The sequence below is a fragment of the Anoplolepis gracilipes genome, chromosome 3 (genome assembly GCF_047496725.1).
Source record: "Anoplolepis gracilipes chromosome 3, ASM4749672v1, whole genome shotgun sequence".
Lineage (NCBI taxonomy): Eukaryota > Metazoa > Arthropoda > Insecta > Hymenoptera > Formicidae > Anoplolepis > Anoplolepis gracilipes.
This window is the reverse complement of record NC_132972.1, coordinates 14,535,500-14,562,065: the sequence shown is the minus strand read 5'-3', so window position 1 is coordinate 14,562,065 and position 26,566 is coordinate 14,535,500. Positions and strand designations below refer to the sequence as shown.

The following is a 26,566-nucleotide window of genomic DNA, read 5'->3' as shown; positions in this document are numbered from 1 at the left end:
TTATGTATATATTAAAATATTTTTTTTATTTTTAAAATATTATATTATCAAAGGATATAATATATTTGTATAAGAAAATGTAAAATTGTTATTCGAAAATATGTTCTAATTCAAATTAAATTATGTGAGTTAGATAAAGAATTAAGATTTTGCTTATGCTTCTTTTCTGAATGTTGTTGATTATTCATGTTGTGTACTTGATACATGAACAAATTAAAAAAATATATAGATATTTTGAAGATGATAAATGCGTTAGCAATTCTGACGTTTTTAATCTTCATAAATAATATTTTTTCTGCTATTTAGAAATAATTTGAAAATAGAAAATTGTGTATTGGCCAGACAATAATAAATCAAATTTTATGAAGAATTTATAACGTTTACTCGTTGCTTGGATAATTCAATGTGATTGATATTCCTCGATCAAGATTAAATCAGCTACGCCGCTAACGGTGGCCATTACTTTGAATAATAGCCTTTTTATGACGATTCTAGTTTTCACGGTCCTTCAGATGGCAAGCGTAGTTTATATTTGCTTACTTATGTTACTGCCGATCGTTGTCGATATTATTACGTCGAGCGGTAGGTGGCCCTTGAGAGCTCTTCGTGCCGTGGCCACTTCCATTTGCCATTCAACTTCCCGAGAGAACCGATCCATCGCTCGATGAGTGTAATCAGCAGCTGGCCTCCGCCCTGCACGCAGGACGTGTTCTCCGCTGGCTGGTGCGCTTTTTAGACGCACACCCGACATCGTTATCAATATCATTATAAGAACCGTAGGTGGGCAGTGCAGGTCGGTAGTCTAGATCCCGGAAACCGAATGACAGAGAATTTTCTTCGCCCTCTTTTGCATGTAATCGCCGAAGGAGTTACGCGCGATCCATCATCGAACATACGCAATCATTGGCCTCCTCCTTCTCGTTAGATGTATTCCGCGCCACGTTGGCTTGGACGATTCTCGAATCGTTGCTCATTTCCGTTCGGTAACGACATCGGCCGTACGGCTACACGCTTCTATTTTTCCTTTCCGGGTTCGAGTAGCACGACAGGTTTTTCCACTTTTTCTTTTCTTGTTTTGGAGCGGCGCAAGATATCCGCTGACCAAAGTAAAAAGTGCATCATCTTGTACATACGACTGTGTCTATCCGAGTGTAATAAGCAAATTCGATCTTTGATCATTTTGTACATACAAATGAGACTGGTTATTTTTTACTGTTAATTAGTAAAAACTTATTTCAAATTGACAGCTTGATAATTCTTAATAATCGGATAAATAATCTTAATTAAAAATGTATGTATTTTTTTTCGTTACTTCAAAATATACTTATATATATTTCCAAATTGATTTTGAAGAAGTCTTCATTCTTACTTCTATTGTAAATTCCGTATTTCTGTGTGTGTGTGTGGAATTACGGTGAATTGACCGAAGCCACATACCACTTCGGATTGGAAGAGGATTGCCTTGAAAGTTTTGCACGGAGGAGCTACAGGAACCGGGAACCAGGAACCAGGAACCGAGTGGCAGACCGGCTTGACTGGTCCAGAGTCTGCTCATATGTAGGTGTACGTACAGGTACATATAATACATCAGCGAGTTCGAGATGCATGTGGCTGTCTCGCTCACGTAATCCGCTGGGAGTGGCGCGATATTGCTCGATTCGATCACAACCGGCTAGCTCGGGTGATCAAAAGACTACTCTTTTGATCACCCGAGCTAGCCGGTTGTGATCGAATCGAGCAATATGAAAAATTTTCACTTTATTTTCACGAATGTGAAAATTTTTCAATCTCTCTAAGGCTGGTAGAATCAAGATAGTAACTTGGCCGAAAACATTCCTTTTTTTCTTTTTCCTCTCAGAGAGAAATATTAATTTAGAAATTTCTCGAAACTCTTAAAAAAGTCATCTTGTTTCTTTCTTTATTAATATATTATGTCTTATATATTTTAATATTGACATTATACATATTTCAGAAAAGTTACAAACGATTTAAAGGAATACCACATTTTGAATTACAAACATGTATTATAAAACAGAATACATGCTGTTATGCATTTAATATTATATCTCCAAATCAAGCATCTGTTTTGAGAATACAGGATCATTTTAAAAATAAATTTAGTTTTTTGAAATGCATGTATAATATTTTATTTATTTCTTGCATTGATTGAAAGTGAAATTTTTCTTTTCAATAAGATGTTCACTCTTTGTACAGAACTATCTCTATCATCTCTACGCGTCTGCGTAACATGTAGTTGAAAATGGCGGAAATATCGGAGTAACACTGATAAAACTTATCTTTTTTTTTTATGAAAAAAATCTTGATCGAGGAATGTCACATTGAATGACTGAATGAAAATGATTGAATTTCTACTTTGGTAAGACTTGTCAGACAAGCTGCATGGTGGCAAAAATTAATGATGTTACCAATACAGTGTAAGAACGGAAGATAATAAAACGGTGTAAATTTTTTTATGCGATTCGTTAATGCTACAAGATCGTTATCGGATCGTAACTTTTCATTATGCGAGTCATGAAATTATCGGGCGTCACAGAGGCTGCATATATGTATACACTTTAATATTGCATCATTTTCGCATGTCAATTTTTTCACCCTAATACACACAATATTTTGCTTGCTCAATTCGATTTTTTACTTGTATATATTTGAAAGTAAGAAAATATCTAATAATTTTTTTGAAGAATATTAATTGTAATAAATAATGAATGACGATATAATAACGATAATAAGCATCTTATTGACAATCATTTTCTTGTTATAATGTACAAATTAGAAAAAAGAACAACTTCGATAGTTTCTTCCAAGTTAGTTTTATAGATAAAGAATTATTTGTACTGAATAAAACTTCTATAAAGTGTAAAGTAATTAAATTTATCTCAACCATAGTATAATTATTGTCTGAAAAATATATCTATCTTATAGCTTTAAATGGATTCTGTTTATATTTACAATATGCTGAAATAAAAGTACACCTTGAAAATGCTATCTATATATATTCCTACATTTCTGTACATTGGTACATTATTGATACATTATTAACGATACAGTCTAAAAGATGAGGAAGAGAGAATGGCAATATTTCCGATTTATAGTATCTATTATGTACGTGAAATAAATAATTATTCCGTTACTGAAAATTAAATATAGTGAGCATAAATCAAATACGCCGATTAGCGGCTGATAACGACCGTCTGGTTAAGAATTTCCTTATTACTGTTTTTACATTTAATTAATTTAAGTAACATCGTTTCCAATTTTATGATCCGCTAAATCATAGAAGCGCATTGCAAAAATTTGCAGTCATTTTTTAAACTTATAATTATTTTGTTGAACGTAGTTAGTTCGATATTAATTGCATTTAGAGTATCAACTTTTCAACAGAAGCCTACAACTATAAATATCAAAGTACAAAGTCGGTTGATTTTTGCTTAGTTAGTCTGTTACATTGATGCTTAATTTTCCGAACGTTGTTATGTCGTAATTATTTTTTATCTCGGCGGGCAGGCGAATTCACGTGACTTATACTGAAGGGCAAAAACACGTCCAGGCCACTGGTTAATTAACGTGTCTAGACTTATAAGATCGATAAGTTAGCATTACAGAGTTCCCATCCATAAAAACGTCCAAGTAACTTAGGGATTTGCACACTGCACGCGGTAGTAAAGATATGTAACCTATTTTATAGCACTTATGTCGACGTTGGAGTAACAATAACTAGACCTCGAAGTTGTTTTCTGATATGCTAGTGAGTTTTTTCCTCGAATATAATTTATCAAACAGAATTATGAGATTATATGCATATATATCTATGAAGAAAGATAAATTTAAAATCTTATTCTCAATCCAATTTTCATTAAACAGATATGTCTTAATAAATTTAATTGTCAATCATTTTTAACGTTGCATGTCGGCTAATGACATTCGTATAAATAGTTGTATTTCTCGTTGAAATTAATCGCATTAATTGGGAAGAGATATTGATCCCGATTGCATATTACCAATGTCTTAATTGATTTATCCATTAATTAACCCATGTAGAACATATGTATCTTTTCTTTTATTTTTTCAATGATATACATTTTTTCTTTCTACTTATTTTACATTTCTTATTACAAAAAATTTCTTTTTATAGCAAAATAAAAATATGACGTTTAATTTAAATTTATTATACTTTATTTATTTAAGATCTTACATATAAATGAAAAAGATATTGACTCTCTTAATATGTATAAGAGTTGTACATATATATTATATATGTATGTACCATAAAAGAAAAAAAAGATATAAGTTAAAATGATTAAAAGTAACTTACATTATTTTGTTTTTGACATTATATTTATATATATATATTATCTACATTTTATATATATAAAATAAATATATATAATATAAAAATTTATTTAAAAAATAATAAAATTAATAGTTTTGTCTGAATCATTAGCAATATGTAAATTTCTTTGAGTATAAATATAAATATAGAAACGTAATTCTGTATCGTAAACCAATAATTAAGAAAACAGATCTAGTCGTTTGAAAAAAATGGATACATTCATTGGCAATGTCGATTCAGTTTACGCTATAAATTTAATGAAAAATGACGCAGTCATCAAGTTGTATTCCGCTTGTTAAGTCATTTATAATAAGATACCGACCAACTGAAGATCTGTTCATCATTTAGAAGGAAATCAGATATAATTGCGTGAAGTTATCGACGCTAGGAAAAGAGAAAAGAGACTCTTTTAATTAAAAATAATTATAGCCTGTATGTCTTGCATGCAAGCTGTACTTTCTTGTCGCTGCGTAAGAGATGGCAGCAGGCTGCGGAACTTGAATATTAATTGAGAACCTGTGATCGCGACAAATTGGCTATCAAAATGTCGCGTCAATCTCGTGATCGTCTGCATCATTCATAAGCCAGGTTATTATTACGATGGATTTCGATGGTGTACCAGTATGGTGTACGGGAATGTTTGTTTGTCTGAAATGCTCTCCCTTTTTATAATTTTCTTTTTTTATTTATGCGTAGTCGATCGCATTTATTTACTCGTCTACCTTTTCCTTATACGCATAGATTACGAGTAACGTGCAAAAGTGTGTCTCCTTTATTTTTTGATCGTATTTAATATATAGCAGGTAAAAAATTTTTTTCTGTATACTTACTTTTACTATTGAAAAAAAAAATTTAATTGATATTTTTAAAAATATTTTTTTGTACGATTTTTCTTTATCAGTTTATTGCATTAGTTATTTATTTTAATTATGATCTTTTTTCTTGAACTTGTGTAATTAATCATTCTCTTCTTTCTCTTGATTAAAAAAGGTGATATCTTTCCCTGATTTTATTGCGTACGTCAATTGCTCGCAGTTATTTCATAAACATTTACGATTTTTTTATTTAGAAAATATATTTGCTTTAGTTAAAAATGGCTTTTTAAAGCAATTGAAATACAAATATCTTTTTATAAAGCTATAAAATTGTGAAAAAAATATTACGATTTTTATAAAATATTTTTACTAATTTTCTCGAAAAAAGATAAAACTCATAAAAACTTATTATAAAAAAGAAAGATCATTATAATAGAAAAGAATAATATTTTTTGCGATTAAAACGTGAACATTATCAATTTTTAGTATATTTTTAGCGAACTTTTTAGACGTGAGAAAACTTATTTAACAATTGTCAATAATAAATTTATCCAAGTGTATTCAGTCGATATCACATCCTCCGCGCTACATCTCCTTCATACCTCTATGCCGCAAGCAAAGCTATTCGAAAGGCAAGCATATTTCAAGGTTATCTGGCTGCCTCTACTTGTCACCGAGGGCAGAATCGACCCGGTCCTCCTCATCGAGCCTCCGACTCTGACTGTTACCGTAGCAACAGACCAAGCCAAGCTTTCCTAATGCGTTTCCATTCTACCGCCACCTACCTATCTAACTACCCTCGCATTGCCGAGTTTTTCCTGTCAGCGTCAAGGATAGCAAGTGCACTCCGGTCGGAGATCTTCAAAAAGAAAAAAAACACGGTTTCATGAGCGCCATTCGTTCGGCTGGGGAAAGAGAAAGAAACAGAGCGGCGGGGTCCGACGAAGAGTCATTTGAAAGGGGTTTAGTGAGGAACGGGAGGAAAGAGTGGGCAGAGGGGGTGAGAGAAAGGAACGAGAATATCCACAGAGCATCGAGACGGGCGATAGGACGGGCGTTGCCATGCCGACGAATTATTATTTGCGCCCTCGTGCGTCGCTTTAAAAGGGAGTCCGTCGGCACCCTCCATACAGCCTCGCACCTGGCCCCGCCCCTGGGCGCCGGCAGCGTCGATATGGATTTTTTTTCTCCGATCCCCCGGCGTCTCCTCCACTTGAGAGCGGCGCGACGCCCGAATTTTGCTCGGCCTCATCACCCTGCTGTCGCCGCCAACCCTCTTCTTTGCCGCCACCCTTCTTTCTCTTCTTCTTCGCCATCGCGGCTCGAGATATATCGGAGATCTCTCGAGCATGCCCGGCCGCGACAACCTTTTGTCGCCTTCCACGTGCGTTGTGCGACACGGCTAGCTGGCTCGATGCGGGCGACGAGACGCCGATGACGGCTACGGCTACGGCGACGACGCTACCAGCGCCCGAGCACTCGAGACCTTCGAGGACGTACGACGCGCCGCGCTCTCATGGAGTTTGAAGAGTGCCGCGATTTGAAATTGCGACTGGGATTTTGGGGTTGAATGAGGATGCCGACTCTCTCTCTCTCTCTCTCGCCCCGATTGCTTGTAATTTTAACATCGTCATTATTCTCTCGTACGTGAATATTCAGTCGTAACATTAAAAGAAAATGACTCTTCTTTTAAATGTGATGAAATTTTCTTACAAGTAAAAAATTAAATGTTGTTTGCAGGTAGAGTTTTTTGAGAGGATGCAACTTTTGTATTATTTTTTTTAGATATGAACGTTTATGTATAACAATTTCGAATAAAAATACATTACATGCGACATATATAATATACACAATATATAGACATATTAGAATTGTTAAAAAAAGTGATTATTACAATTATTTTAAAATTATATTTTTATGTTGTTCAGTATTTACATTTTTCTAGTTTTAATAATTTAGAATTTTTATTATATTCAAATACTTTTTTTTTAAACAATTCTGTATATTGTATATTTTACTTAATTAATTATTTATTTAAAGATTGATGACATGTTTTGTTTGAACTTTGTTCTATATTAACAAAAATAAAATTTAATATTATTTTAACACGCGTATTTTCTATGATGAATTAAATCACAATTTTAAAAAATGAAAAACGAGAGTAATCTCAAAAGTTTGTAGATTATGATACTAGGAAATTAAATTATAAAACATATGAAATAATTTAATTAAACATATATAAATAATGAAACGTATGTGTTTATAATGAGTGTATGTAATTAAACGTATGTAAGTAAACATATATATATAATTTAATTTAATAACTGGAATATTCGTGCAATTTTTTTTTAATTCAAAAGCGACACGCAATAATACTGTTACATGAAGCAATTTAATAAGTAAATTGCTTCAATATAAAATATCAAATTAAATATTAAATTGCTGATGAAAACTTGAATGTTCTATGCGGATGAATGTAATTAAAATTGTGCGCATCACATGCAATTCCCGAATGTGAGTTTGTTGTATAATTAATTATCGTTTGCATGATTATAATAAATAACTACTACTGCTGTAATAATGTTTGTGTCATTCTAGCAGTAGGCATGATAACTATAATTAAGCAAGTCTTACGGTGTGAAATTAAATCTTGCGATATTCACTGATTCGAAAATTGCATTTTCAAAATTGACAGAAATGATTGACGATGTATTGCACATACTCTATCATTTTATTATATATATTTATTCCTCTACTACATATGTATTTACAAAAATTGGAAATTTATTTTTGAAAGATATTTTCACATGTGTGTGTGAACGTTTGCTTTTGCAATAAATACAATTAAAATCAACATATATGTATATATATAGAGCAAAGCAATTTTCGATATATTTGAAGAAAAAAAAGAAAGAGAAAGATTAAAGTCAAATTAAAATAGGAAATCTAGGAAAAATAAAAAAAGAGCAAGAAAACATATGTTATTGTTTTAAATAAGATTTAAATAGTTCATAAATAACTATGCATATTTCGAAGCTGTATCTCTTACAATTAGTATCTTACAATTAGTTCTCTTAATAATTCATTGTTATTGGTAATCTATTATTATTGGCAATGATACACAAACATCATAAATATCGACGTATAAATTGTCCTTTATAAGAGTAATGATTTATGATTTTAATATAAAACATTAACAATAGGTAATTTTGTAGTAATTATACTTACGAATATTCAAGTCATTAAACTATAAATATAAGAAATCAGTTCTGACATAGAAAATATACTAAAATTATACTAATATTATTTTGATAATTAAATATCAATTAAATATTATTCAAACGGTAATATTGAATATTTCATCATAAACCTCTAAAAAATAGACTTGAATCTTTTTAATGAATAATTATCTATGCAATATATTGCATTATACATATGCTAAAAAGACGTACATTTATATTTATATAAAATTGATAACACATAAAGTATCTGACTATAAGTATTATATGAAATCGTTGAGTCTCTCATATTTGAACGAATCCTTTGACAATCAAATTAAATCTCTATTATTATACATTTCTTTTTTTATGTTGAGAGTTGCAAGACTCATATACATTCACCAGCGTGGACGAAAATAAACAGAGGTGATGATAAAAATTTTCAGTCGAGTTTACAAAGATAATTATGTATACATTACTCTCTGCTCGTGGCTCGGAAGACTGGCTTCGTTGACAGAACGACTGAGTTCTTGGCATTTATTTTTTTCGCCATTTCTCTCTCTCTCTCTCTCTCTCTCTCTCTCTCTCTCTCTCTCTCTATTTCTTTTTTTCTCTCTTCTTTTTCTGCGCAGATTGAGTAGATTTGTCTGAATCTCTCATAACTATTTCAAATTGATTGCAATATAATATATACGTTATGTGCAAAATAGATGTCAATATTTAAAAAAATATATTAAGGGATTACTAAAACTAAAGACTAAAGAAGTACTAAAAAAGCCTAATTAATTAAATAGTTATGTTGTTATTAAATTAACATTTATCAAGATATCAATGAAAACTCAGTTCTAATTCTTTCATTCCATACAACAATAAAAATTAAACAAGGACGATATGTTTTGAAAACACGCAATAATGAATGAAGTGAATGATAAATAAAATAACATAATATGGGAGGGGGGTGGGTACAGAAGTCTCAAAAATGAGAATCTATTACTTGGTGTAATACACCAAGTAAAATATATGCCCTGTGTACGAATCAAATTTCGCGAAAGAATTAATTTCTAAAGCGAAAAGAATTAATTTCGAATAAAGAAATTTTACGCATTAACATCCGCGCTTGGCTCTCATTGCCTAGTCTATGTTTGTGTTTGTAAATATCGGAGCCTTATATATTTCAAATTATTAAATAACATAAATTTTTCGATGGAAATCAGCAAAAATATTCAATTGCTTGTATTAAGTCAAAGGAAAAGTGGCAGAAACGAACAATGGTGGAATTCATCAGCATGATTAACGGAATTTTAGTCGCGTTGAAAGTCACGCGTTTCGAGATTACGTTCGCCTCGCGTACTATTCGTCCTCGAATGTATATCACGGAGTTTAATCCAATATCCTGTGCGCGCACCGCACGTGCAATCCGCGTCGATCACAAAGAGAGTCACATATCGGGAATCGCGGCGCGTCTGTGTGCGTATGTCGCACACCGACACGCGTCACGAGTACCGCACAGTGCGCATTGTGGTAGAGGATGAGTGGCACTCGGAGGGTCGAGTGGATCCTTTCACGATATACAACTAGAGGCCCATGGGGTTTCCCTCCGTATCGCGGAGCGCTCTTTCCCACTCGCCCGGCTGCCTTTGCGAAATCCTCGAGCGAGATCGTCGACGCCCTTGTCGAGGGCAAGACAGAAGGAGAGGAGGGTAAGATCAGCCATGTTGCCAGGGGTGTGTCCGAGGGTGTAGCCCGAACCATGGGTCTCCATGACAACCTCGTTCTGTCTCGACCAGCCGGAAGTGTGGGCCGCTAGCGTGGTGCGCTCAACCCTCCAACCGGAAGCCGCCGCAAACGGAAATTGGGTTGCGGGGGCAGCGAGTGGGAGCTGCATGAGGGAGGAACGAACAAGGAATCGGGTGGGGGGAGTACGGTTAGCTCTGGCAAAAAATGCGAAAGAACCATGCGATCCCCCGTTGATATAGCTACGGTGAAACGCACCCTACCGTGACGTCGGATGATCGATGACGATGTCGAGACGTGCGAGTACGTGTGCGGTACCTACCGTGTACCGGTGTGTCCTTTGTTCCTTCTGCGCTGCGTTGATATCCAATTCTCGACTTAATCATAGGTTTCATGTAAGTGCATTAGGATGTATCAGATTGATACGAGCGCGCCTCGTTTGGCACATTGTGGCGCATAATGAGACGACGCGCGGTCGTGACGGGAGCACCGTCGTACCGGGAGGAAGCGACGCGTGTATTAATTTATCTGATTAAAATTGCGACGGGATTTATAAGCGAACTTTTCCGGTTCACCGTCTGGATGTACGTTTTAAGCGGTTGAAAAAAAAAAAAATTCGCGTTAAATACATCTTGGTAAGAAGTTAAGACGATTTTTTAAATTATTATATAATTTTCAATTTTTTGCGATAATTTTATACATGAGTCTAAAAAAAATATAAATATAAATTCAGAAAGAGAGAAATTTTTTATCTCTTTCTATATAAATTTTAATGGAATATTTAGTATAAATTAAGAAGATATAATTAGATTCTTAATGAAAGAATAGACTCTTAGTGAAAGAATTCATAGATAAAAGCAATGGCGAAAGAAAAAAAAGGATTGTGCCGGGCCATTATCTTCCCCTTGCAAGGAAAAGACTTGCAGACTTTCCCATTGCGCGGAACAATCGCTTAGTTAGTTATGATAACACAGCGAGTCGCGGGAAAAAAAAGGAAAACCGTAACGAGACCAATGTAGACTAATCTTTTCCGATGGCTGCTTGCCTCCTTGCACTCTCTCATTACCAGGTCGCGAGTTATGCCGCGCCTTCATGCGCTTAAGAAGTGCATTACAGTCTCGATGGAGATCGTAATCCTTATTATCTTGATAGACTCGGCTCTCTCGTTAGCGCCAATGTATTCTTTGCTCCGAGCTTTACGAGCTGTAAAATAATTTAAAAAGAGAGAGAGAGAGAGAAAGAGAGAAAAAGCATAGATGCGAATTGGCGCGTATGCATGTGCAACGTGCGTTGCGTGCACGATGCAGCGTCCCGTTATAGACACAGATGCTCTGAGAGAGATAGACGCACCTCTTTGGAGTATAAATATATTTACACGCGTGCCACACGCGAAACCTTGGCGAAACCGTGCGTTCGCGCGAGGAAACGGCGAGAATGCGTCCTGTGAGAGAGGAAGAGATTTTCTCTCGAGATGCGAGACAGCCTACAAGATGGCATTGCGGAAATGAGTCTTTTACCGAAACACACCATTGGCATTGATACTTAAGCCGGCTGTAAATCATCGTTAGACCCGTGTTCTCTGATATCGCAATGCGGTACTATGGTACCGGTAATCCGCGATTTCATGGCGTGCCTCTCCTTGCAGGCGATATGTGAGTACTGTCTGTGCGAGGGTTCTGATCGTGATCAGATCGGCAAAATTGTACGATAGTCTGGGAGGGGAGAATACTGATGAATTTTCTCACAACACGGATATTGCGTCGTTTGGAAGAAACTCGACGTTTACGGCAGATCATTTTGTATTATCTTAATTCTTAACATTATGAAATATGCTATATTTAATAATTTTTAAGGGTGTTCTATTGTATATCTGGTATTTTTTATATTTACATTTAAAATTATGTCTTTTAATTTCGACAACTTCTGATTTAAATAATTAAAAGTATATACATAAATATATGGATAGATATATAGAATAAATAAAAATTAGACAGCGAAATTATTTCTACAATTTGTCATTGATATATATATATAAGAAGTGAACGAGAAAATCGCAAGCTATACATACATTATGTAGCTAAATTTTTTATAATAAAATTATCATATTGGCATGTGTTAATTAAATCAGCCGTTTTATATATTAAAAGATATCAGCTAATGCTCGATATCTTGCAAATATGATTACAAAAAGTCGTGATTTTCTATATACAGCAAATCTTATCTTTTATAATATTGCGCTTAGTGATTTTCGTTCACCGTATTGGAAGGAGCAAAATTAAGATTTTAATATGAATATCATCACGAATATATTACACGAAGCTAATCACACGCATTTACATTAATCTGATACATTCAAATGCACTTATATAAAACTTATGGCTTATGCAGAGTATCCGCAGACTAGATAACGCAATATCTTATGCGTGTTACCGCGTTCATTAACAATAACAAAGTTAAAACTACACTTAATGCAACGCAATGTTGTACATCGATTATTGCGGATATTTATAGAGTCAATAAATGATAAATTGACTCATAATTTTTTTTTTTAGATTTTTAAGCGATTATACTATCTCTAAAAAATAAAGAATCTAACAATAAGTTAAATCTTTCGATTAACATTAATTAAAGTTTGTGGAAATGGTCCATAACACTTTTTCAGTGATGATAAATAATTTTATGATGTTTAAAAGTCTGTATTTATAATATTATTATTGCAAGTAATATATTATTACAACTTCTGAGCATATATATGTACACTTTTTGTGCGCATGTTTCGAAACGCAGGAAATTCTCGTCGCGTGAATCGGAGCGTGGGGTGTCGGGGAAATGTACGGGGATGGATTTTTTCGAGGCGATGCCTCATCGATTGGCCACGCCCAGTCGGCCATTTTTGCTGCAATTACCGAATTCGTAATTAATTAATGCCGCACTTCCCTCGATTGCCTCGATTGTCGAAGGAAGCTTTTTATAAATTTACCGATCCAGTGCATCGACATGTTTGCGTGATTTTTCTTTTTTTTCACGGATGCATGACACACACCTGCAACAGCTGAAAGTAATCTTGAAACGATCCGCGTGAATTAAATTTTAATTAGGTGCATTACAAGAAGGTAACTGGACCCAGAAGATCGGAATGATGTATGTTATATTGTTTCTTGATAATAAATGTGTAAATGTATTGCAGAATTTTTACGTGTTATGTTTCCTGCTTGGTCAAAAACATCCTGTTATTGTTGCGATCTTTGTGGGAAGTATTTAGATACATATATAGATTGTAAGATATCGTATTACAAGTATTATTTTTAATTTATATATAATTTTCTAATTTATATATAAGTACGCAATATTAGATAATAATAATATTTTATCGAAACTTACAGTACAATAGGAATATGCAATTTTTGATAGAATTTACAGACATCAAACTCTCTACTTTTTGTATGTAATTTTTACAATTTTATCATATTTATTATTAGCTCACAGTTATTGTATAGAAACAACTGTCCATGAAAGTTGTATAATTTATGCAATGTAATAAGTTTGCGTGCAAACGAATCAATATTTGACGTCTTAAAAAGACGTTTAAATTAAAAAGAGTGGATTGATTAATTGAGAATCTTATCCATTTACTTAATATAGGGAAATGATATTTTGATCATACCTACATGTATAATTGCAAAGTAAATGATCGTCTCGTAACCTGTTTTCTATTGCAGGTGAGTTTAATCTATCTATGCATTTGTACGTTGCATGATACGACCGGCGGAGATCAGAAAACGAGATTCTGTGAAAACTCTCATACTGTGGATTCGCTTGTTATCAACTGACTGAAAAATTAATTATCGGTAAATGTCTCATTTAAAATTACTTTGCGTGTTTTACTATTTTTGAATTAATAATAAAATAAAATAAAGTAAAAAGCTAATGAATAAGATAAAAAGAAAACGCGGTTAAATTATTTTTTAAATACAAAAACAGAAAATGGAGAATAATTAGTTATTAATTATTGTTCATTGTCAGTTTTGTTTTAAAAATTTTTCATATTTTTTACGTGGATATATATATATATATATATATATATATATATATATATATATATATCCACGTAATATATATATATATATATATATATATATATATATATATATATATATGCTTCAAGTGCACGAAACAATTAATATGTCTTTGAATATTTTATTCTTATGCTACATATACAAAATTTATCACTCTCTGTTTATAAATCAATTTACAAATGTTAATCTCTAAACCATTTCTTCTATCGCAATAATAATTAAACATCTATTTTTAGACATAATTATCGCGATGTCCATTCAATCCTGAACGATTTGTGCGAGAGAGAAAGAAAGAGAAATAATAATAAAGACAAAATAAAATTATATTTATTATGACAATGCACGCTGTAAAAATATTTACGCAATTAGCATTTTCTGAATTAATAAAGCAATTATCGGTGCACCTATTTTTGTTGGCGACGATGCTCTGATCTAGTTTGTCAAATCATTTTATCGGCGTATCTCTGCGATGAACTCTTGAAAAACGAACTAAAGACGTGAATGAATCATTCGGCTTGGTTTCTGCAATCAAAATGTAAATCGGGCGCGTCTTCTTTCCCGGATATCGTCGCTCGTGTATTGTGGGCACGTGCGACAGTCGGTCGTGTTGAACGCAGGTGTGATAAATGAGAATGTTACTCGCGCCGGAAGGAGTGTTTTACCGCGAGCGAATCGATTTTCCATCGTTGGATTTTATTTTGCAATTTGTGTGCACTCTACGCAAGATTCTATTAGGCAGTAAATATGTATACGCACTATCATTGAGCCATATTTTATTGCATCAAAATCGAGAATTATTTTCCTACAATTATATAACAGGTCATGCTATATTTTATTTCATTCGTTCTCATTTTTAATTCGCTAAAATATTTATCTATATTTTTTTTGTTTTATCTACAAATTCTTTAGATAATATAATAGTTTTAATTTTAATATATGTATATTGCTATTAACATACTTGATGGCAATAAACGTTAAATAAAACTTGAATTACAAATATGAATGTGAAGATTTATAAGACAAAAAGGATCATATTTTTTCAGTCTACATTTGTGATAAATGATGATCGAGTTTTGTTGATTAAAGTAAGTATATACACGACGAATCTGAAACATCCTGCATGTTATTTATTATCATGTTAAGAAAAAAATATCAACATTTCTCTTAATATTAACGGACGTAATCACAGTCAAATGACAAAATACATTTTTAGAGTGGTAAAATATTTTATTTTAGAAAAACAATTTTTTAGCGTGAAAAAGAAACGGAATATCATTATAAACTCTATGTCATAACAGCGCCTATCAGGATCAGGGCTTAGTATGTCGACAGATGAAATTATGTCGGCGCGTTTGTTTCGTACGTACACGATGTTTATAATACTATATGCGAACATTATAAACTGACACGTAGCGACCAGACTGATATGCACGCTGCGGGACGGAGACATCCGGTCTAAATATTTAGCACCATCGATATGCACGCTCCACTGATCGCTATCCGTGGAATTCGTCGACCTTGAGGAATTCTCTCACTTCGGTTATCTTGTCATCCGGCGGCGGCGGCGAACCGAACGCGCTAGGAGAGACTTTTCCTCGTTCGCCATTCGCAACGCGTCACCTTTTTGATACGCCCGTAGATAAGAATGAAACGTCGGGCTTAGAGGAATGTTTACGATTCTTCGCGGTACAGTGTACATACGCGCGGAATTTTATGCAATCGCACCTTGTCACGCCATGTAAATGTCCGTGTAAATTATTTTATGGCAAGTACATAAATGCTTAGGTTGAGAGGAATGTTTAATAATAACGTTATTGTTTCGACATTTTTGTAAATGTAAATTTGTTTATTTCCTTCCTCAAATGTAAGTAGCATAAAATCAAATTAAATTATTTATTATCATGAAGTAGATAATAAAACGCAAGACACATTCTTATAAGGATTACGAGGTTTTCTGCAGAATAATGAATTTTTTTCTTACACTCATCATTTTTTAATGTGTTACAGCTACAAAGCTTAGACATGAAGAAAACAATTGTTCTTCTCTGACATGATAGATACTCGGAGATTATCACGGCAGTAAAAGATAGCAATAATAAATTAGAATGCAATTCTTTTGATTAATTTTGATTAACCGATCGCGTTCTAACGATTTATCACTTCCTGAAGCGACTAGTCTTTCGCAAGATCGTCCAGCGATGCCTCGGGTAGGTCCAGACCTCGACCCCAATGATTATAACTCTCGTCCATTCACAAATATTTTGCACTATTCATTTCTCTATTTATCCATTTTTCCTTTTCTCCTCTTTTTATTTTGATAAATTTTTACTTAGTATTATGTGATGATCCACGTGATGAAATACTTAACTATATATATGTCTGTATGAAATATGTACGTTAAATTAAATTTTGAAATCTCTTGAAAATATTATTCTCTGCTTGTGAGACATTCGAGTTAATCGCAATAAACATAATATTATCTTGTGTTTTTAATAAAGATATCAAAATATATAAAATATTATAACACATGAGATGCTCGAAAGAAGTTCGAATTCATTAAAACTCACATTCTCAGTTTTGACGGATTCTGGACTTTAATTTTCATATTTGTTACATAAGAAGTATAACAAAAAGAATATATATGGGTATTTTCGATTAATATTTTTTGCATTTCATTCAAAATGAAAGTTCAGTATATGTTTGTTAACGTAATGGGAGAAAATTTCAACACTTTGCATTTTGTAACTTTGCCTCAAGCAGAAAAAATAGTTTCCGAATAAGCGCGAAATAGAGCGTAAACATCTTTCCATTCATTTGTTTGTCAAGCTTAAAGTTTATTACGGGAACGCTGTCCGCTTTCTTTCCGCTCGTTCCACTTTTTCTATTCGTTCGATGTAATAAACGATCTGGTTGTAGGAAGGGAAACGCCAACTACATGGTGATATATGACGCCAGATTAATGCCGCTTCATTTATGCGTCTGGGAGAATTTCTCATGTTACAAGAAAAATTTGAAAACATATTATTATCCGTACAGAACTGAGGTGACGTGAGAAAAGCAATCAAGATCTGACTGATAGAATTCAATTTTTGCATTTCAACTTGATTTAACTTTTTCAATAATGTGTGTAAATGAAAGTAGAAAGTAAAAAATTATATATATGCCAAGTTATAATTATATATATTTATCACACTATATTATTTATAATTTTATTAGCAAAATATAACACAAAAAATTATTAAATTGTATGTATATAAAACATTTAGATATCAGAGTGTTTCTATATAAGCGAGAGAGCAACATTTAAAAATGTCTGGAATTTATTTACGTTCGAAACACTTTATAGATTATTTTATTATGAATTTTTAAAATTTAATAAAAAAATTTTTTATGTAAAAATTTACAACTAAACGATTATTAGCATACAATTGTGATTTTTAGTGTAACTTTAATTTATATATGGGGATTTTAAAAAACACTTTTTTAAAATAAAACATATTGACGGAAAGAAAACAAGGAATACAAGGAGATTAAATCTTAATTATTGCGTCATTGCATCTGTATTTATTTTCTGCTAACGGATGATACTTCTTATCTTTCTATTCGATCTTCTTGCCTCCATTGCACTTTTCTCGAGTATTAAATTGCGTTTATATATTTCAATTTCTTTTCTCTGCGATTATAGCGAAGCACGTGGTTCGTCGTGGATTTTCCCACTAATTGGATTCCTTAGTGCGGGCCAACAGGTCGTACAGGACCAATTTGTTCTTGGCACGTGTTTAACATGGAGACTCCCTTATTATTAATTAGTTCCAGCAACATCTTCATCCCACTTATATACCTTCAATTACATGCGTATGGATCGGCGCGCTGATGACGGATTATAGCCATAAATCACTTTATTACATCGGTGATCCCCCGCACAACCGCGGATAGAAATAATTAGCAATAAATTGTCCCACTATCGATATAACACCTCAATTTTATGGGATTATTCGCAACGACGCGGCGCGTAGGTTTATTAAACGCAAGTTAAGCCGCGAAAGGTTTCGCGGGGTTAAATCTTAATGCGTTTCGAATATAACGCGCAACCTGTCACTCGATAAACTATGCGTCGCGTTGTTCCTTTTATAATTAACGTATCACACGAAAGATTAATGCCTGTGTGATTACGAGCGTGGCTTTCGCTTTGCTCACGCCTGACCGATCTAATGAGCGCTAATATTCCCGCTTAATGCGCACAAACTCTTTTTGAGATGTGATATTAAATCGCTGTGCCGCTATAAAATCGCTCCTAATCCTTGATTACATACGAGACATTTTATATCCGTGCAAATGCGCATATATATTATCTAAGATCAAAGTATGCATATGCAAGATAGATTGTAGAATAGAAAAACTTCATCGATCATGCTACGTACATACGATAAGATTTTAATCAAATATTTTTTATTCTTATATATATTATACTTCTGAATAAATACAATTTTGAATATATATTATTTCTTCTTCTAAATACATAATTGGTTAAAACAAGTGGCTATTAAATGTGATTTGGTTATTATACTACTTATAATTTCGATTGATTATTGACATAATGGTAATAATAGTTTTTAAGCATTGTGTTTAATTGGCATAAGATTTCCAATATGTTCGACTATGAATTGCACATATTATGAATTGTATTATTATAATTATGATAAATATGAATGTATTTACACAGAAGATATTATTTGCGTTTTAAAGTTATAATTAAATAACGTTACAAAGTATGAGTTAATATACATAGTTTGTAAGTCTCATCGATACCTAGATATAAATAATCATCTGCATTTACATATGAAATTTTTTTCCTTTTAAGTGAACATATTTCCTATCAACATGAAAATTTAATCTGATTTCAGTTGCTAATTCTAGCTGACATTCGACTAGTTCAATAATGGAATCGATGATTTTATAATTCCAGTTTCTCATCTATTATCGATAAGAAACAAGTTCCAATTTGGATAAATATTATAAATTTAGAAAATTTATAACGGGATACGGGATGCTGACAAATGATAAGATTAGTGTTCTAAATATCTCGCGAAATCTTGATTAGCTTTTAGAAGACAGGCATCATCTTTAGTCATTTTGGAATTATAATGATATAATTAAAAACAATAAAAATAGATAGATGGTTCTTTTTCGAAGGACGGATTTTTACATCAGATATTGCTTTTTTGAGCTATTTTAGCTAATTACAGAAACATTATTTATCGTTTTAATTATAAAAGATGTCAATGTATATTAAATACGCATTATTATTTTGTATTAGCAGAGTATCCAACAAATATTCTCTCGTATTACGATATGTAAAGTACAATATTTACAGTAGTTAGATAAATAAAACTTAACTTTAACGACTAAAATACGAGAACTCATCCGATTACTAATCCGATAATCTTAAAATATGTATTTGGTACAAGTAGTACGAGGTTTCGACTTATAGGATATTTATACTACGATAAAATTGTAATAATTAAAATTTAAAACTTTCAACTTTAACAATAAAATAAAACATAAACACTTTAAATAAAAATAAATTTAATTAGTAGAAAAAAAAGAATAGAAATGTGTTAGTTAATTTTGCATACAGTATACCGACATTTGATATAAACATTATATAATATAAATCAACATTTTAATTAATAGCTTTTTCATTATATTATATTATTCTAACTCTATTACTATTATTTCATTGAAGGAGGAAAACATATAAAATATATAGAAAAATATATATAATTAGTGATAAATAGTGATTCTCTTTTCCAATTTAACAAACGAAATGCAGGAACCTTTACGTAGTTAATTGAAAAAGAGTTTGATTAAAATTTATGAATAATAGCGAGATTTTTATTATGTACAGCTACCGGTTACACTCTATTGGTGGACGATTCTTATGCAGCCACATGAATCTTGTCTTAAGTATCGCCGGAACTTGGAAATATCTTGAAAAATATATGCGAGGATATATTATTATTATTACAGTCCGTAACTGCGTGCATATCGCGAATATGCGTAACGGCGGTCGGTCGAGGGATAACGCCTCGAGAATTATCGTAAACATGGAAAGACCGTTTATGATATTATTCCGCATCGACTGAGAAAATTATTATTGGCTGTAAACTCGTTCCGGTTCTTACGGGTCCCTTTACGATCGACGTGGCTTCACATTTCAGCTGTACGCGGAGCGTACTTAAGCGCGTAAACACGTATGCGGTACCGCTCATGAGATTCGCCGCATCCAACTGATGTGTTCCCGCAAGCGGAAACGCCAGAGATCCGCGTGCGCAACGCAAAGATAAGAGAAATCTCTTCGAGATTTGTTACAACGTAGACCGCGACTATGCATCTCTCGGACGCGCCGCCGGTCGTCGGCGATTTCTAATCTCTCTCTTTCGGTTAGATCGCCGACATCAGTGAAAAGTCACCGGCAGATCTCGCGGTTATACCTTTAGAAATGTGCTAGCTAGATCTCAGCAAAACGATTGCAATAACGTCGAAAATTTCTTTAAAGCATATAATCTGTATGTATCTATCAATTTTCCATTAGTGAATAAACAACCATATACCAATACTTAACCCATATTCCGTATTTGTGGGTCATTTTTGTCCGTGATTTTTCTAACCACGTCAATTTCTCGAAAACAAATAATCATAAAATAATATATTTAAGTAAATTATTTTTTAAATTTATTATTTTAGTCTTTATTTAGAATGTTCAAAGAAGGTTCAGATTTTTCAGATTTTTTAAAAACACTTTTACATATTAATAAACTTATCGAAAATACGCTGACCCACCTGTACAGTTAGAAGGTGCCAAAAATAACAATACGGAGTAAGAGTTAATAATATTTTTGTTGCAGAAGAATTCTTTTCGGAAAATATGCTAATTGGTTTTTTTTTTTTTATTAGTGAATTAATAAATTACTGTAAATTTTGATAAATTCAAAAGTCCATTTTTGCCAGAAATGTAGAATATTTAGATTAACGTGCTCTTATTGTAATGAAAAAGAGAGACATGTATATTGCTAATTTGAATGCGAGTCATGGCATATATAAAAAAATCATTTATTTCAATATTTAGTACAAAGGAAAGTTTATATGATTTTTCTCTTCTGATATTGTAATTTGCAGCTAGTGAGAAAACACGAGGTTTAGTCTATATTAAATTTTAGTAGGCTATATCCAAAATAACAAACATATTTTTATTCTTCTTTTCTATTTAAATATTAAATATTATTATAATTATTATTATTAATTTTATTTATCTTATTTAAAATATATAAAATTTATAATATTTCGGAAAATATATACAAACGAATACTAGGCCTTATGGTGTCTCACATTTAATATTCTATAGTACTTGTATATAGCGAAATAATTCGCGTAAAAGAATTATTATTAATTTTGCACTACTGACAGTTTTTACCTTGTTAAACAATATAATTCTATATAAAATATAGAAAGAATGTGATGGCTACGTACAGAAATAGAATAACTTTTCGCCTTCCATAAAATATGTGAAAATGTTCGCGATGTACAGGTCAGTCTTTTTGTAATATAAAGCCATCCCTCAACGTTACGCCATTATCATTTTTATTCATGTCGCTTGGCGTTAGACAAGAGAGATCCCTCAACCTTTTACGAAACCTAACGATCGCGGTTGTTGCAGCCGTTTTGGACGCAGATGACCGAGTCGGGAATTTTCTGACCGTGCGTAATCTCGCCGCTCGTAAACGTCCAGACTGATTTAACCGCTTTCGCCACGACGGCCGTTCATTTTCTCGCTAATTGCGCTCTAGGCTCGTCGATCTTTTCTTCTTTTTTTTTTTTCTCGCTCTGCCGCTCACTGTGTTTGCCGTGTGAGTTATTCCTTGGACTGGCGCGACACGAGATTGCGTCGCCTTTCCGTACACTGTCGAGATCAAACCTGATCGACGAGACAATCTGCCGTTGGTAAATACACTCATGACACGTATTTCTCGCCTAAGTATCGATATTCTTGATTTGTGCTCGCTTAAAGAATTGCGTTCTCGTTGACGTTTTCATCGGTTCGCTGATGTCTATTGTTTAAATCGCGACTTTCTAATCCCCGAGTAAACGTGATTGACGGGTTGCGTAATCGTCAATTAGAATCGAACGCAAGTGTCATTTATGTCAGCAAAAATCGGTCTAAGAAGTATGTATCGGCATTCACGCCGAGTTCCAATGCACAGTAACAACTGCCTTCCAGTTATCGACTATAAGAGATTATGACTAAGAGATCAGTGCGATATGATAATATGTATCTTGATAATTTATTCACGAAAAATGTATAATGTATAACATCGCAGCACTCTCATTTTTAAATCCTTGTATAGAATACGAAATAACTGGTATTGTAACGGCAACGCTAGTTTATGTGTGAAATCATAAAGAAGGTAGAATATTATAGCATAGACACATTTATGTACATAAAGAGTATATTCCATATTTTTTTATTCGACGACGTCAAGCAAATAACACGATGCAAAATCAGTGTTTGAAAAAGTTAATTGTGAATTGAGCCCTTCATGGGAACATTTTCAAGGATTTAAACACGAGCTCGAGGTATAAAATATGAGAAACCAGTTCCTAGTGCAAAGGTTGACCGTGTGCGGCCGGTTTTTGAATAAAATCAAATTGGATGAAAAATAGAATCGAAATCTATCGGCTGGTATACGAACAATGACCGTCTCTCTCTCTCGGTGCGATGAATTATCATTACTAATTTCACCGTCGAATTCTGAATTCACGAACAACTCTATAGTCAATCGTCTATTCAATAATGTCTATTATATAAGACGTTTGGGATATATAAATTCATTTCACTAACGAATGTACATTGTTTGCGAATTTTTATTCACGTACGTGATATGACAATATATAGTTAATTTAACACGTTAATCTACATTTGAAACTGATATTTTAGCTTCAATTTCCTAATATCTACATATTGGTTTTTTTTTATCTCTGATCGTAGAGATTATTTTTCTTAATTTTTATATTAAATTAAATAGAGAGTATAAGTAAAAAATTCTATTATTATTATTATTATTTATTTTCTTTTTCAAATTTGTAAAAATTTATAAAATATTGTAAAATTAGAAAAATTATATAAAATTTATATTTACAAAATATTTTAGTATATATAAATTCTTCTGTTAAAAAAATAATATTATATGAATTAAAAATACTGCATTAATATATATTTGATACTATTTTTACAGTTTCTATTTATAATTTATTTAACTATCCATTCCTAAATAAATGCTAAGTTTATTGTAGAATTTATGATTTGTTTACTGCTCTACTTTTTGGAAAAACATGGAAAAATTGAAATTCTCAGGAATTTCTTTTGTATCTAGAAAAATCTTATGGAAAGCCTTGTGGAATTTTATTGAGATTCAGGGAATTTTCGAAAATTCTCTTTTTGATAATTTTGCCTTTATTATTAACAGTCAGCTGTGAAACTAGTGTTTCATTAATTCTGATGAGTTTTGGTTTTATTTTTAATAATTTTAGAATTCTTGATTGATTAAACAAATACATCTGGCTATTAAACAGAAAAATGGCTCAGAAAAAACTGAGACTCCAAGTTCACAATGGTTATTTTGTCCGCTGTCAATTGTTTAAGCATTTTTTTACCAGATTTTAAGCGCTTGAAAGTTTTACAATAATTCTATAAAAAGTTCTACGCGTAAAAATTATTATAATATGAAACAAATTAAATTGTTCGAGATACCATATATATACAATAGGTGAGACACTCGTATCTCCGTTCGCCTATAATAAATTTATTTTGCATATATACAGAAGGCATCATTAATGTCTGTGCAAATGAATTTATGCACTAATTAATATATTTTGTATATATGGAAAATGTATGTGTTCCAATATGTGCATAAATTCATGTGTAAAGGCATTAATGATCCTTTCTATACATATTCTAAAGATTTACAGAAGACATCATTAATGTCTGTGCAAATGAATTTATGCATATATTAATATATTTATATATATTTTGTATATATGAAAAATATATGTATTCCGATATGTGCATAAATTCATGTGTAAAGGCATTAATGACCCTTTCTGTACATATTATAAATATGATAAATTATGTATTTGTTCTATTATTTGTTAACAATTATGTATTTGATTGTGTATTAAAATATTTAAGTAATTGCAATATTCCTTCCCCTATATAATATTTGCAATTTTATATTATATATACATATATATATACATTTCAATCTACTCCGGATGTACGCGATATTTGCTCAAAGTTGACGAAAATGACAACACAGGGCAATCACGACTTTACTAGATTCGACTTATCAGCTCCGTGGACACTGTATTACGCACATATCATGGATCATTTCTGTAGCGTGTAGAGGTAAAGGAGTGATTCTCATACTTGGTATTATGCAACTGTGTTGCGTATAGCGCTCGTTGGAACCATTTATACGCTACAGAGGTCAGCTATGGTATGGGGCGCAGCACCTGTGACAGGTGTCCGCTGAGCTGAGCTTAGTCGAGTCGTGATTGCGTCGTCATTTTCGTCAATTTTGGACAAATATCGTGTATATCAGGAGTGGATTAAAGTTTATGAACGGACGATAGTCTCGAGACAGATTTGTTCCGCATGCATTTGTCGCAATCGGTGGCATTTCGACGGGCATTTGCTTAACGAACGTCGCAACGTACATCTGTATCATTTCGAAGAATACCCAAGTTTCGACGGATACGCGAGTATCAAGGAACGTGTCTAATAATCGTGAATTTGTCGGAAATGGTAATTCGAATTGAGCGAGAAGAGGGGAGGAGTGAACACAGGAGTGCGTGAATGAGTGTCGAATTGAAAGACGAATATTTGTTTCATTATACGTACCTAATCCGCGAAAACATACACATCGAATTTTTTGCATGTGTATAAACGCGCCGTGCGTGATGATTTTGTTATCATTCGTGCGGCGACACGCAAGCAGGAAAATACGCACGCTAAACAACAATGTACAAATACTAGTTTGATATGGATTTTGTGTATATCAATAAACGTAATCGGGAGTGTCGTGCAAAATGTCGCGCGAATGTTTTGTGTTTTTAAAGATGCCACGAAGGATTAAGAGAAGCCTGGGATGGCATCGAGCTTTGTGACAGTCAGATAATTTATTACGTGAGTAATTTATTACGTATTATTTACGGAATTAATTTTTGTCACGATTATCGCATAGCATATTTCGTGCAATTTTGAAAATTTCCTGGAAAATCAAGGAATTTTTAGGAAATTTTTTTACAAGATTAGAATAGACATTCTGCTGCTTTCATAATAAAAATAATTAATTCTTTTAATAAACTTCTTTTTCACTTATAAAGTTTATAAACTTTATTATTTTTTTAAATATTTTTCTTCATTATTTTAGATTCAGTTTCTCTTGTTTCAATTTGTTTTATATCATAAGTACATAAATATATATTTACATATACAATAATACATATTTTAAACAATGATACTCCTCGAGTTACTTAAACAAACAAATTAATTAAGGAGTTAACATCTTTGTTAAAAATCTCGAAAAGGACAATTACTACTGTTTACACATGTTAATTAATATATATGTGTGTTTCAATTCTAATTAGTGACAATTAAGATTTCTTTCCGTTTTGAATATGTAAATATAAATTTTTACAATGGCTATGAAAAAGGACTGTGTCTTTTATCGTCTTGCTCGTTAAACTTATCATTTAATTACGTCGATAGCTCATACAATATCTTATTTATATACGATATATGTGGATAAGAACACTGGTCGTAAAAATTAAGATTTGTAATTTGAATATCGCACGTGTTAATAAGGAGTAAAAATTCCATTTCTTCATCTATCGCAACTTTGTTTTTTGTAGAAATGAAAAGTTAATATATTTACTATTATTCAAGTAAAGGGGTAATATATTGAATATTGTGATATTATTTTATATATAAAAATTTTGTCGAGTTATTTTTTTAAATATAATAATAATTTTTGTATACAATGCATTTGTGTATTAATAAAATAGCAGCAATAAAACACAGCTTAGATTGCAAAATTTTTTAAAAGATTTTTTTATTGACGATATTGTATTTACTTTACAATTATCTCTTCGTATAAATTGATATTCACATTATTCGCGATTATTATAATCCTGTCAAGAGTACGCAACGTTATTGAGTATTGACATAATCGCGAAGAATTCTCTCGCGCAACCGAGATGAAATTCTTCAATCCACGAATTACAAACAATGTTGGGAGATAAATACGATTGTTA

General features: G+C 32.3%; 1 protein-coding gene across 11 annotated transcripts in view; it reads left to right on the top strand.

Moving 5' to 3' along the window:
• LOC140663336 (UPF0489 protein C5orf22 homolog) overlaps nucleotides 1-26,566 on the top strand; it is a 244,223-nt gene that overhangs the window by 42,561 nt on the left and 175,096 nt on the right. Inside the window, exon 4 of one of the 11 annotated variants that reach the window (XM_072887398.1) lies at nucleotides 13,838-14,012. The exons of the other annotated variants lie outside the window; for them this stretch is intronic. Within the exon in view, the coding sequence (XP_072743499.1) occupies nucleotides 13,838-13,841 (4 nt within the window). The 3' untranslated portion in view covers nucleotides 13,842-14,012. Of the gene's footprint in view, nucleotides 1-13,837; nucleotides 14,013-26,566 lie in introns of those variants that run through there. 11 annotated transcript variants of the gene reach the window in all.